This window comes from Puntigrus tetrazona, chromosome 24 (assembly GCF_018831695.1).
Source record: "Puntigrus tetrazona isolate hp1 chromosome 24, ASM1883169v1, whole genome shotgun sequence".
NCBI classification, from domain to species: domain Eukaryota; kingdom Metazoa; phylum Chordata; class Actinopteri; order Cypriniformes; family Cyprinidae; genus Puntigrus; species Puntigrus tetrazona.
The window spans coordinates 2,447,393-2,462,392 of NC_056722.1; the positions used below are offsets into that span (position 1 = coordinate 2,447,393).

Sequence of the window (15,000 nt, forward strand, 5' to 3'; positions counted from 1 at the left end):
GGTAACACTTTATTTTAAGCAGTCATAATGCAGAGGAATGAATTTATTACGCAGTCGTGGTAAATAAAATGCACTTATCAACTAAGTTGTAATTAGAGTTTGTAATTATGTAAATGTAACCGGCTGCTACTGTTACGCATATGTTACAGACCGAGTCTTTCACACAGATGCTTGCTCTTAATCTTCATACGCTTATGTCTGTGTGCATCGTCAAAAGAAAGTTATAACTTGTTACCCCGCTGCCTAAAAATGTTTGTTTAGTCAACTAAAATATTATTAAACATATAGTTAAATTTACGTTACGTAACTAAAGATTTTAAGTTGAATCAACAAAAGAATTTTGGGTAGCGCGGTAACAAGTTATTTCAAGTCGAAACAACTTAATTTTTTTTTTTTTTACAGTTTATATGTACTTGAATTTACAATTCTGTTGTATAAAGTCTGCAACACATACGAGACAGTCTTTTGGTTGCATAAGCGGCTGCGTAACATACTCGGCCTGTAACAAATGTGTAACAGCAGCTACATAATTACAAACTGTGAGCACAAACTGTTCCATTGCTTAGTTACACGGTAAGTACATTTTGTACAACAGCTACTATTAAGTACTTACTATGTAATTACACTGCAACAAGAACACCTTAAAATAGTGGGTAACACTTTAAGGTGTCAATAATACAATGTAATTATAAAGTTAATACTGATTAAAATGACTAAATTAAGCGTACTGGTTAGGGATAGGATGAGTGTTTGGTTTAGAGTTAGTTGAACATAATAATGCATAATTATAATTTTTTTCATAGTGAACATAAGGGCGCCTTAATATATATTTTACCTTGTTTTATACACATTGACAAAAAATCATAAAGACTGCTAATTTGCTCATTGTCAGTGAATGCATTAACTGACGGGGCCTTATTGCAAGTTCTTACCATTTTAATAAACGTATTACATTTTAAGCAGTACTGTCAAACGATTAATCACAAATAATCGCATCCAAAATGATAGTTTTTATGTGTACGTAATATGTGCGTGTACTGTGTATATTTCTTACGTATACATAAATACACACACATGCATGTATATATTTCAGAAAAATATGCTGTTTATATATTAAATATATTTTTATATATGACAAATTATATGAATGTAAATACAGGTAAATATTTTCAAAATATATACTGTGTGTGTATTTGTTTATACGTTATAAATATAAACAGTGCACACACATATATTATGTATGCACAAATATATATTTTATTTTTCGGATGCGATTAACCGCGATTAAAGGACAATTTTCATTTTTGGGTGAACTAACCCTAATTGTTTGACAGCACTAATTTTCCTTAAAAGGGTCTGTTTTCATTTCATGCCGACGTTATGAGGTTAAACATATTTCGACTTTGCAAAAATGGCCAAAGTTTACGCACTAATACACGTATCTTAGATACTGACGAAAAAAAAAGAGTCGATCCCTTCATTGATTAGCAAGTGCGTCGTTCCCTTGAGAAAGTTCAAATGTGCATCAATACAGTCACGCCACGCAACTCCAGTTCATCTTCACTTACAAGATTCATCCTTTAATAAAGTATCAAAATAGGAATATGAAAATAACTCCCGCATTCTCCAGTCTGTTTCTCTAGGCAGTCAGACGGGGCGCCGTTTCAGTCGTTTTTCAACAGATTTAAAAACTAATGACTAATTTAGGTGAAATTAAAAACGTCCTGGACCTAAATAACAGCTTACGCTTTGCCAATATCGGATACCTATCGGGCATTGCTTTTTGGGTAAATGTGTATTTAAGATGGCTGGCTTTACTCTTGTTAACTATTTGAGAAAAAAACGCAGCTCGAGAACGTGGTGCACTTCATGGCAGTTTCACAACAGGTCCGTTCCAGTCAATAACCAAATTAAATAATATCCTAAAAGTATACACAAAGAAGTGTTAATATCATCTGAATGCAAACAGATATACGGCGATATCAAAGGGAAGGAGTCCATTTTTACGAATGACCTGGCAACCGCGGGCTGAAAGACTTCCAGCCAACGCTGAAATGTCCGAAGGTTATCCAGCTCGTTTCGTGCAATGGCTTACGTTTGAGTCTGATTCTGATAAAGCGAGGTTTTTCGTTTGCGTTACGTACTCGAATTGCTCCGTTTCCCCTTCGGGTCCCTCTCATCCCACGTTTTCAAAGTCTGGAAGGAGAAGACGGACGGCTGGAGTCTGTCAGCTGGCGTATTTGAGCTTGGACATCTGTGACGGGGCGGTCAGCGTGGAAGCGGCCGACATCACGGGGGCCACGGCGGCGTTTCGGCTGCTCACGAACATGGGATCCAGACAAGCCACCTTGGCGGCGAAGAAAGCGTGGATGCAGTGGAGGACGGCGAAGAGGTTGGAGAACTCCAGCTCCTGGAAACATCGCGGGAGAAAAGAGCAAGCCTCAAGCGGGAGTCGAATCAAACTCGGTGCGCGAAAGTGCTACAGCGAAAGTTAGTTAGCATAAAGCGTATATTCAGAGTACACCTGCTTCAGGTATATTAAAATGAGAGAGAAGAAGCAGAGAGAAGAGAGAGAGAGAAGCATCTTTGTTTTTCACGGACTTTATGAAGCCTGAAACAAAAGCAAGTTACCTTCGCTTCAATAAGTTTTGTGTCTTGATTCTGGAACAGGAACTTGATTTTGCTCTTGCCGTCATCTGACGATCCTTTCAGCTGAGAGAATTTATATCTCCACAGCACTGCCTGTAACGGAGGTTTAAATTATGCATATTAATAACTTCTATAAACGTGAAAAAGTATCTTAATGTAACCGGGGGGTTTGCGGAAAATGACTTTTTGCGTTTCGAAGATATTTGCGTTGAGCACTTCCTACCCGTTAAGCTGCTGTTTATTGCAACATTTTTCTTTTTCCGTTCCCTTGATAATGACATTTCTTAGCTTGTAATTATTTTGCGTGTTTCAGGCAAACAGCGCGGGCCTATCTCGCGCAGCAGCATCAAGACTTCTCATATTTGTTACAACTTGGATTTCTGGACCAAAGTAAACATGGTGATATTACCAGATAGCCAATATCTGTTTCATTTTTCATTCGGTGCAGGTTGTTAGGAGAGAGTCATTGAACAAGCGTCTGTGTTCTCTCATGTTCGTTCCGGTGGGGGTTTAAAAGAGAAATGTTCAATTTATGATTAAAAACTATTTCAAAATGAAGATTCGTGAAATATTATAACAATTTAAGATAAGTATTTGCGACGTGACTATATCATTTATTTATGTGTTGCAAAGCAGAATTTGAATATTTTAAAATATCTGCTCTAGAAACATTTATTATTTTCATCAGTGTTAAAAAATAATCATTTTGTTTTTACGGTCACATTTGATTCATTTAATGGGTCTTTTTGGAATAAATGACAAAATATTTCTTTAGACTTTCACATTTAATTGACATTTCTTCACTGTTAGTGAACTTTTGTGGCATTTTACGATAAGGCTCATTAGTTAACACTGGTTAACATGAACAGTACTTCTATAGCATGCATAATCTTAGTTAAGGCTAATTAAAATCACTAGTTAACATTAGTTAATGCACATTGAACTAACATGAACTAACAATGACTGACTGTATTTTTATGAACTAACATTTCACAGAGACTAGTAAATGCTCCACGTTCAACGACTCTCTCCTAACAACCTGTACCCTAGTAGAAAATTAATATTAATCTAATTCATCTATTAATATTAATATTAATATTTATTTTTGCCTGCCGTCTGTCTGAAATATGCAAAATAATTACAAAACGAATAAATATGTATTCATCATTCTCCATTCGTGTTAGTCAATAAATTAACAAATGACACCTTATTGTAAACTGTATAGTTTTTTTGAGTGTAGTGCATCTTATTAATTAAAATTAACACTTTTGGTAGACTTGGCCATTGCAGAATAATTCTACAATTTGTTTGTATGAAAATATTGTATTACTTTTTTTCTTTATATTACTTTAATATTACATTTTTATATATATATATATATATATATATATATATATATATATATATATATATATATATATATATATATATATATTAAAATTATTAAAAATATTATAATGATATATATATATATATATATATATATATATATATATATATATATATATATATATATATGTATATATATATATATATATATATATATATATATATATATATATATATATATATATATCCAGTGCCAGTCACAGTGTCTTAACAGAGTGATAATATTACAAAACACAAGATGCTTTAAACAACTACAGCAAATAATCCATTATAACAGGCAAATATTTATATATGTTTACCAAAGAGAGTCATTTACCAATAAATATTTGGTGTGATATAAATACAGAGCACACAGCAACAGTACAGCACTAATGAATGAGGATTTAATAACCTGCGTTCATGCATTTCACTTTTACTTGAATGGAATAAAGGCGTAAGGTTGCACGCTTCACCTTTGAGGCAGCGTCGAAGCAGACGAAGCCCATGCTGAAGTCGATGGTGAGTCCCATGAGATGACTGTCCACGATGCAAGCGTATGTTTTACACTGAAACGGGAGACACTTGGCATTGTTAATCAGACAAACTGGCAGACGCAAACATCTCCTCCATCTCTTAAATGTTTAATTAGGACGATAAGTGTCGTACATAATTATTTTGGGAGAAAAATAAACAGAAGCGATTTTTTGGCACGAGGCACGGTCAGGGTTTTGCCGCATTAGTTTCCTTTAGTGGGACAACTTGGCAGCGATTTTTATTTGTGCCCACCCTTGTTTCCCATTAATATGAAACAGTTGCAAGAAATTGTCCTGCCGTCTTCTTGCTAGAATATGGAAAATACCGTGCAAGAATATATGTACTTATATTTTGTATAATACTGTACATTAGTGGATCCTGTACATTAATCTATAATTTTTTCACAGTATTTTAAATTGCGTTTAAATAGTGTATATTTCAGTATCATTTAAATATCATTATAGATTTTGTTAATATCTTTAATTAGAGTATATTTTCATATTTTTAGTTTTCGCTTTAATTTTAGTTCATGTTTCAATAATTTTGTTCTGTTTTTGTAATTTTTAAAATATATGTATAGTTTTTTTTTTAATTTTTTTAATTTAGTTATTTTTGCACAAACAAAATGATTATTACAGAGTTACAATGTCTTTGTAACTCTGTAATAAGGTAGTTTTTTAACATTGATTAACTACATTAGTTAACGTGAACTAACATTGAAAAATAATTTATTAATTTTAGTTAATATTCATTAACTATTAATGAATGCATTAATGCATTATTAAAATCAAATGTTGTTTTTGTTTTGTTAATGGATCTAGACTTATGTCAACTAATAATCATACATATATATATATATATATATATATAATATATATATATATATATATATATATATATACATACATATATATATATATATATATATATATATATATATATATATATATATATATATATATATATATATATATAATAAAATAGCCCAACTGCAGTTTGATTGAAATTAATTGGAATCAAAAATTAATTGGAATATATATATATAAAGACTATATATATATATATATATATATATATATATATATTTATTTTTTTTTTTATTAATTTATTATATTTATATATATATATATATATATATATATATATATATATATATATAAACACAAACAAAGTGACTGCTCATAACTCGCTATTCTATACTTTACTTTTTTTAAATATAAAGCTAAAAGTGTCAAATTTATGTGCATCTTTTTCATACATTTAAAAAAAATTATTTTCGTTTTCAAAATGTTAGTATTTATATTTTTATTACAGATTTTCATATTTTTGTTTGAAAGTTTTTGTTTGGGACAAACGTAAAACAATAAAGCCTATCCATAAATAACATCTGACAACCGCTGTAGCAAAAAATGGGTTTAAATGTGACCTTCCTATCAAAAAAAAAAAAAAAAAAAAGAAATCTGTTTTGATACAAAAACAACAGCTGGCACATAAAAGTGTCTGTAGCTGAAGAAACGCTCATTCATCAGGTCAAAGCCAGGATTAGATCATATTAATATCTCCAAACAAAATGTGTTTTCGTAGTGCGTTTGCGAACAATGTGTTTGCTTCGAGTACTGAATAAGAATTCACATTTAATCTCTTTCTGGCACGGCCTCAGTCGCTCAGAGTTTGTGTTGTTCACACGACGGCCAACATTGTCTGGCAGGTGCAGTTTCATTCGCCTCGATCTGATCTCAGCTCTGCTGGGTTTGTTTATCATGCCAAGAAGACGAGCGAGACGTAACATCGCCGCCGACAGACCCCCGTTTCATTTCGCTCGCGTTCGTTTGATTTCCCTTACAGAGATGGATTCTGCACCGCTCGGGTTCAGTACCTGTATTCGCTCCACCTCGAAGAAGGTGGCCATCTGAAAGGCTTTCTCCCACAGGAGCAGATCGCAGTCCAGCTCCACGCTGAAGAAGATGTCCTCGCCCGAGTCCGTCTGAACGCTGAAGCAGTGCTTCCGCTTGTCCACCAGCTCATTGTCCTGAGTCGAAATAACGCACCGTTACGTGGATCGGCTCATTCTCAAAAATCTCTTTTATATTTTTAGGCATATATAATGTCTAAAACCTAACCAGTTAGTAAACAATACAATAAAAATAAAAAAAAATGTAATATTATATTATATATATATATATATATATATATATATATATATATATGGAAACATAAAAATAAATAAATATTCTTCATATATATAAAACATAAATAAATATAAAATAAAAATAAAAAAATAAATATTCTTCATATATATATATATATATATATATATATATATATATATATAAAAATAAATATATATATATATATATATATATATATATATATATATATATATATGGAAACTTAAAAAATATAAATGGAAAAAATATTAAATAAAAATATTATATATATATATATATATATATATATATATATATATATATATATATATGGAAACATTTTTTAAGTTAATCAGAATTTCTGAAGGATCATGTGACTATGAAGACTAGAGTAATAATGCTGAAAATGTAGCTTTGATCACAGAAATAAATGACATTTTAAAATATATTCACTTAGGAATTAGTTATTTCAAAGGCTAATACGATTTCACAATATTACTGTTTTTACTGTATTTTTAATTAAATAAATACAGCCAAGGTAAGCATTAAAGGCTTCTTTAAAATATTTAAAAATCATACTGTACTTGTTTAGTCTAACGATAACTTTATAGCCTTACTTTATTTTCCTAATTTAAGCATTAGAGCAAGATCTGTGCAATGTTATGTTTTTGCTTTAGCAATTTTTTTAAATTGAAATAAAGACTATGGGGTGTAAAAATGCTACTACATATTGCTACTTTATTTTATTAAATTGTATTTTGTATGTCAAACTTTCCCTAAATGCAACAATCTAAACAAATTAAGCAATGAGCAAATAAAACAACATCTGTCCCCTTGATTTCTGATATCAAGCACAAAAAAAAAGTCTTTCTAGGTTACTACTGTCGCTGTCAAATCAAAATAACAGAAATAAAAGTCAGCTTTATGATGAATCCTTTCCATTTGCCTTCACGGCCGAATTCAAAACACGAAAATGTCTTTGGACAGATATCTCCTACATACCTTGAGGATCTTGAACATGATCTCGTAGACGGTGAAGCTCTTCTCGGCTCTGGTCCAGTCCCAGGTGGTGACCTAGAGGAGTCGTCACAGACAGTGCTTTATTCAGATTAGCTCAGGGTCGGTCCCTCTCACCGCGGCCCTCGAGGGATCAGTCGAATGCTACGTGAAGTAAACAGCGACGGAAGAGGGAAAAACCCCTGAGATCCTGTGTGCGAGAGTGACTCGCGCTGAGCGTCGGCAGTAACCTCTAATACCCAAAGGCCAGTGAAGATGGATCATGACGGAACAGAGAACTCACGAGTGTTTTCCTCAGACTCAAGTGGCTCAGAGCAGAGTTTTTAAATGTCAGAATACCAGTCAAAAAGTCCGCTTGAGTAAACACACACACACACACACACACACACACTGCACTGGCATAGACTTTGGATGATCATTTAAAAATCTCCTTGATGCATTGAATAAGACATAATAGAAAGGTAATATATGGCATTTAGAAGTAGTGCATTAACTTGGTTTGGCCAGTCGATTAACCTAGCCATTATTATCATAGAGACTGTTATTAATATGATGATATAAAACGTTATCAAAATAAACAATAAAAAAAAACGTTTGTACTTTATGAGCTAACAAAAAGGATTGTCAAACATAAAATTATTTTAAAAATACAAATATTGCTAATATTGTCGTGATTTTGCATACACTTAATACATTTAGTTTCCTATTTAATCATAATAATTTATATTTTTACTGAATGAAAATGTTTCAATTATGTATGATTCATCAGAGCATGTCAAAACAAACATGTTACAATAATATATATTATACACAATAATAGATATATTAAAATTACACATAATAAATGCACTTAATACATTTAATAATACATAATAATAATAATAATAATAATAATAATATCCTTTTTCTTTGTTTCTGGCCTTACTGTGTGTTACTCCAAAAAAGGTTTCATTATATGACAAAAAAAGTATTTTACATACATAATATACATATATATAAGAAATTATAACAATGACAAAATATATCAAAATAATTGCAATTAATAATTTTAGATAGATTTAAATAAATTACTAAATGTAATAAAACAATTATATTTAATAATAATAATCATAATAATATCCATTTCGGTTTTTAACATGTCATAATTAAATGATTGATCACTGAAATTACTGCTAAGAAAATAAAATGAAGGTCAAAATGAAATATGAAATGTCTTTTTTTTCATAAACCCCTTTTATTTTTCAACCCCTCCATATCTGTGTCATACAGAGACACTTTTCACAATCCACTTAAGTCCCAGATGTCGTCCTACATTCGGTCTACTTTTACTCAGAAACGTTTTAGATTATGAAAGTAATAGCTTCTGAACAGCAACAGGCATAGAAAACATCTCTTGTTTGGGAGCTAACCAGATGAACCAAACCTTAGCTCTGTGCACCTGAGCTGTTTCCTTGTCAAACTTCCTAGCCAGTTCCTGAAAGGCAGCACGTCAAGTGTTTACTGAACATCTGAACAAGCTGAAATAACCCGAGAGAGCCTTCGGACAAACTGCTGAGCGTCGTGAGTTCTCTCCAATGTCATTTTGCATCTGCGTATCCCATAATAGGTTTTCGCGTCCAAACTTTTGATCTTCCTCCCACTCCACCATCAAATTACAATTAATGGCAGATTGGATGAAGCTCTTTGATGTCTCCATCTCTTCGGGATAAATTAATTAAGCGGCGACATCTACAAGCACCAACTACAGCAATTCCTCGCTTCATCAGGACCGTACCATCTGATGAGAATCACGGGGGGAGGACAGAGAGTCCAAAAACACCGTTATCAGTGTTATTAATCTCCGTATTAGGAGAGGTTTGCCTTTAATGAGATACTTCCCAGATTATCATTCATGTTGCAGTCTAAATCATTTCCCAGAATGATGATGAAGGTGTTTAAATTAATTGCTGATTGTGTACGGAGATTGGTCTTTATTAAATGGAGGTGTTAGAGCATCAGGTTAGCTGATTTAGCCTGCGGACGGCTGAAGGGATTAATGGATTTCATAAAGTCGATAACAACTGGAGCAAAAAATTTGGATGCCAACGGCTTGGGGGTGAAAATGGACAATTGTTTAAAGAAATAATTCACCAAAAAAACCTGAATATTTACTCATCGGCATAACTCATATAGCGTCTTATTTTATTTTATTATATATATATATATATATATATATATATATATATATATATATATATATATATATATATATATATATATATATATATATATATATATTTATTTATTTATTTATTTATTTTAATGAGAATATATTTCTATATTTTTAATTTTTATAATAAATTTAGTTTGAGCAATTTTGTAGTATGCTTTTGTAATTTTGTGTAGTTTCTTTGATATTTATTTTAGCATTATTTCCATACTATTAAACTATTTTTAATACATAAAAACAGTTTTTATTTTTATATTTTTACTTTTTATAATAAATTTCAGCTGTTATATGCTTTGTAATTTTGTAGTTTTTTCATAATTATTTTAGCATTATTATTAAAGTATGTTTAATACATTAAAATTGCTTTTATTTCAGGGCGAAACCCGCATTGTTCCACTTGGGCAGGACAACTGCGGTCCCTATATATCTTCACTTTTCATAATAATTGTAGCTTTTGCATCATTTCGTGTAGCTTTTTCTAATTTACTTTCACATTATTTGCAGCATTTTTAATACTTTAAATTAGCTTTAATTTTTATATTTTCAGTTTTCATATTAATAATAATTATCATTTGATTGTTTAATAATTAATAATTATTTGAACGTTTTTGTAATTTTGTTATATGCTTTTGAAATATTCATTTCAGTTAGCAAAATGATTTTTAGATATATTTTCATGAAATATCAAAGGTTTTTTTAATTATTCTTTTAATTTCATATTTTTATTTTTGATTTTTAGTTTATTTTTGTCCACAAAAGCTCCATAAAATAATCAGTATGTCTTGAGTGCTATATTACAAGTCATGCAATAGATCTGTGTAAAAAAACCACTCAAATTCAGCTCCAAATCTTTTGTTTTACACTAAAAACAGCTTAAACGTTACATACGAGTGAAGAAATGTGCATTTTTGGGTCAAGTACTCCTTAGCAGTTCTTCAATGCAATGAACTGCACTCAAGAAAAGTTTCAACAAGAATCTGCTTTCGTAATTGTCACTGTTTTTTTTCTTTTATCAGCCAAAGTTGCCCCGAGTAGAATAAATATTGCGAGCGTATGCTAAATATAAAATCATATAAAAGTCAGCTATCGAAACTGAAAAGCTCCTGATGCAGTAAATCATGCAGAAGAACTCACTGGAGGTGCGGAGAACTTGAAGAGAGACGAACCCCTCAAGGCAAGAAACTTTGGTGTGTACATTCGGTCCTGAACAGAATCTTGCTCCTTCTCATCCACCCAGCCCATATATATAATCTAAACGACAGAAAGACACAAAAAGAGAGCGTCGGACGGGTCACAGAAGGACAGAGACGTTCCAAGTAATTAGTCTGCTAAAAACTCTTCTCCATTCAACAGTCGGCAAGTCTAAATCAGAGCTCGATCGTTTAAAATGTCAGCACTGGGAGGTCACAGACTAAAACCGGACACTGTGACCAAGTATCTGTCAGTCTGCGTGTGTCAAACGCTTGGGCGTCAGGCGCTTCGGAGCATCTTAAAGCCCTGTGAGCTTGACTCTTGGCTTTCTGCGGGGCACGTGCGTCACGGCGCGTGAAGAACAGCGGCTCTGACAGAAAGCATCATTGTAGGGCTTCATTCAAGTGTGCTGACCAAGTCACTCGCTCTTTCGGGGCTCCATCCCCGCAGGCTTTTTGTCGCTCTTTCAAGGTCCAATTCACACCTTCTCAACAAGGTTCTGTTTCCTTACCTGCTGGTTTACTGGAAAGTTTCTGTTGATCTTCTTCACCTGGGGAGAGAATCATAGACCATTGACAGGTTAGACTTTTGAACGTGTTTATACAAAAAAAGTAATTAAGGAAAGAAAGAAAGAAATATTTCATATTTAATGCATATTTTTGAAATTTTATAATACATATTTAAAGTTTATGTGTTTACAAAAACAAGTGTTCACAATTTTTTTTTAAATATTATAAAATGTACACAGACATTTATAAAATAATGTATATATTATTTATTTGTATTTACAAAAACAAGTGTTCAAAAAAAAAAAAAAAAAAAAAAAAAAAAAATAAATATATATATATATATATATATATATATATATATATATATATATATATATATATATTTATGTATGTGTGTGTTTACAAATATTTTATTTGGTAATATAAAATATTGTGTGTACATATATATATATAAAGATGATGTGCTTGCATAATAATTAGATTTTTAGTTTTTTTAAATATGCATATATTTTACAAGGAAATGTTGCAATATAAAACATAAATAGAAAATATAAAGCAAGTGCTTTTAAATAGGCAGATTTAAATGTTTCTATATATTATGGTTAATATTCATATACCTTTAAATATATTGTACATTTACGATTATAATAATATATATTTAGAATATTTCAAGATAGTGTTAATATAACATGCAAAATGTATATATATTTAAAAATATATATTGTATTATAAAATATAATAAAAATATTTTGAAATGAATTAATGGTTTAAATATATCTATATATTATTTTAATATATTAATTATATTTTACAGTTATATTTATTATAATATAGATCATTAACATAGATTGTTGTGTGCTCTACAAATAGTAGAAATGTAAAAAATTAACACTGAAATATAAAGCAAACGTAAAACATAATTTCTAAATAAATAAATAAATAGATTTAAACATACAATGTTACATGTGCACTATGAAGTGTCTTGATTCTATGTCATTTTCTTTACTTTTACATTTTACGTTTATTAATTCCGCGTGTGCTTTTATCCGAAGTGAGCTACAGACGAGAAACACTGTGTGTTTTTTAAAAATCGAGCGCGGGAAAGGCTAACTACAAAATCCACAAAACCGTACGATACGCAGGTTTCACGAATCCCTTCCCATCAGCCTCCGATTCCCGACAGCGAAGAGATTCCCTAGACGTCTCAATCATAAACCCCACCGAAAGGCCAGCGAAGTACGGCAATCTGCTTCACGGATATAAAATAAAGCGCTCCGGTGATCACCGGATGACCTTTAGCGTGTCCCGGCCCAATTATTCAAGCGGCAGATAAAAGAACGCAATACATCTCGCGCGTTTCAGACCGACAGAGGAAGTACTGTTCGTCCAGAGCTCTGGAGAATGGCTCCTGCTGCGAAGCTTTATTCAAGATTAACGCTCTCGCTGGCTTTATTACCCGAGTAACCCCCGGCCAGTCTCCGCCGCCTCACAAACGACTCTAATAGCTCCATTTGAATGTGGAATAAGGTCTATTTTCCTCGCAGGAAACGGACTGAAAGCTCGTCCAGATGGTCCCTCTGCAGGATAATCCAAAGCAAACGCTACAGTGCACCGTCGTGAGGAGCAAACTTATCATCTCCTTTAAAGAGGATTTTTCAGGAAGTGCTAAACGCACTCAAAAATAAAAGATGGAGGATGGGACATTTTTGATCTGGGCCACGAGGCGCACGGCGCGCTCTATCGCTAATTAAGAGTGAAATCCTTCATTGTGCGGGAAATGCCATTTTAATGCCTTAATCTACTGCATTGAGGGGATTACAACACATGACCCGCCTGGCGAAAATGAAAATTTATGACGAATAATTCACCGTCTTCCCGAATTACCTCCATCATTGAGCGTAAATGGAGTTTATCGCACAAATTGGTTCGGCGCACTCCTTTCCGGAGACAGCGAAGCACTGCAAATGCTGATCACGCCGTCCAAACAAACCACAGCGCCTCGTGTTTAAGGCGGTATTTATCAAGGAACTTAGCAAATGAGGGGGAACAAAAGCAAGAAATGTCACGATTCCCGCTGTGTATGTCAGAGAATGAGCGCTAACTTTTAAAATGTTGGTACGCTGTCAAAGAGCAACTTGAAATATATATATATATATATATATATATATATATATATATATATATATATATACTTTAAGTATAAGTATATATATACTTTTATATTGTGCAAAAAGACACAAAATAAAGCAAAACGAATGGAAATAAAGGAAGGCAAGCACATCTTTCAACTAAGTGTATAACTTCGTTTGAAAAATGCTATTTGATGATATTGTTATTATTATTATTAATACTATTGAAATAGCTAAAAGCTAATAGTGGTCTTTCAATATAATATATATGTATATATAGATTAGTGCCGTCAAGTGATTAATCAAGATTAATTGCATTTAAAATAAATGCTTTTCTTTACATAATATGTGTGTATATATATATATATATATATATATATATATATATATATATATATATATATATATATATATATATATATATGAAAATTCAGGTTTGCATCACATAAAATAAATTATAACTTAAAATATATTACAATTTTAAATTGTAATAATATTTAACAATATTGCTATTAAATAAATGTAGCCTTGGTGACCGCAAGTGACTTTTTAACAAAAAAAAAACCAAAACGCTGTATGGTAACATTAAATATCATTATTAATTTAACTTTTCATGTTAATCTCTTTCAAACAAACCTCACAGTTTCAGTGTGATTTCAGATCTTTGGACTCCTCTGTATATTGAGTAGTCACGCTTTAAGACAAATTTCATCAGTCCTTAGACATTACCGTTCGTGTAAAAAATAAATTTTTGGTTGTTTAAATGCTGCACTTTTACCATGCTGAAACTGCATTTGTACTCACGTTGTGCTTGGTGAGGGCAGAAATGTTTGAAGCTATTGCTTGCAGCCAATCGGTGCATTCGTCAGCACCGGGGCACTGAATTACCCCGCTGCACACCCCATCCACAGCAATCACTTGAAAAGCATTTTGCCTGAAGACATGGAAAATATGCGCACTCAGAAGACAATCCCCAAAATGCAAAAAGTAGCTAACTAAGGCCTAATTCTCCTTTTTCAGTTCACTTTAATTCAAAGCAATTTAAAAAAAAAAACTGATTTAATTCAATCCAATTTAAGAGTTTTCAATTACTTTCCACTTGATGTGCAAAAAGGTCTCGTTTCAAATGGCTTAACCTCATCAAAGTTTGCATTTGGTATTAAAGGTCTAATGTGGTTCATTTGGGAATGGCTGTGAATTAATGTAACCCCTTAAACGCTAATCAAGGAAAATCCTGTGTGACTGGA

At 31.8% G+C, this 15,000-nt stretch overlaps 1 protein-coding gene across 5 annotated transcripts in view; it reads right to left on the minus strand.

Moving 5' to 3' along the window:
• The window catches only part of sntg1 (syntrophin, gamma 1), a 41,800-nt gene that overhangs the window by 275 nt on the left and 26,525 nt on the right, over window positions 1-15,000 (minus strand). For all 5 annotated transcript variants that reach the window (XM_043227092.1, XM_043227095.1, XM_043227094.1 and 2 more), the window contains 8 exons: window positions 14,558-14,687; window positions 11,627-11,665; window positions 11,059-11,175; window positions 7,701-7,772; window positions 6,428-6,580; window positions 4,491-4,583; window positions 2,632-2,742; window positions 1-2,410 (listed from right to left, as the gene is read on the minus strand). The exon at window positions 1-2,410 is cut by the window's left edge and continues 275 nt beyond it. In XM_043227092.1, coding sequence (XP_043083027.1) covers window positions 2,228-2,410; window positions 2,632-2,742; window positions 4,491-4,583; window positions 6,428-6,580; window positions 7,701-7,772; window positions 11,059-11,175; window positions 11,627-11,665; window positions 14,558-14,687 — 898 coding nt within the window. In that variant the 3' untranslated portion in view covers window positions 1-2,227. The remainder of the gene's footprint in view (window positions 2,411-2,631; window positions 2,743-4,490; window positions 4,584-6,427; window positions 6,581-7,700; window positions 7,773-11,058; window positions 11,176-11,626; window positions 11,666-14,557; window positions 14,688-15,000) is intronic.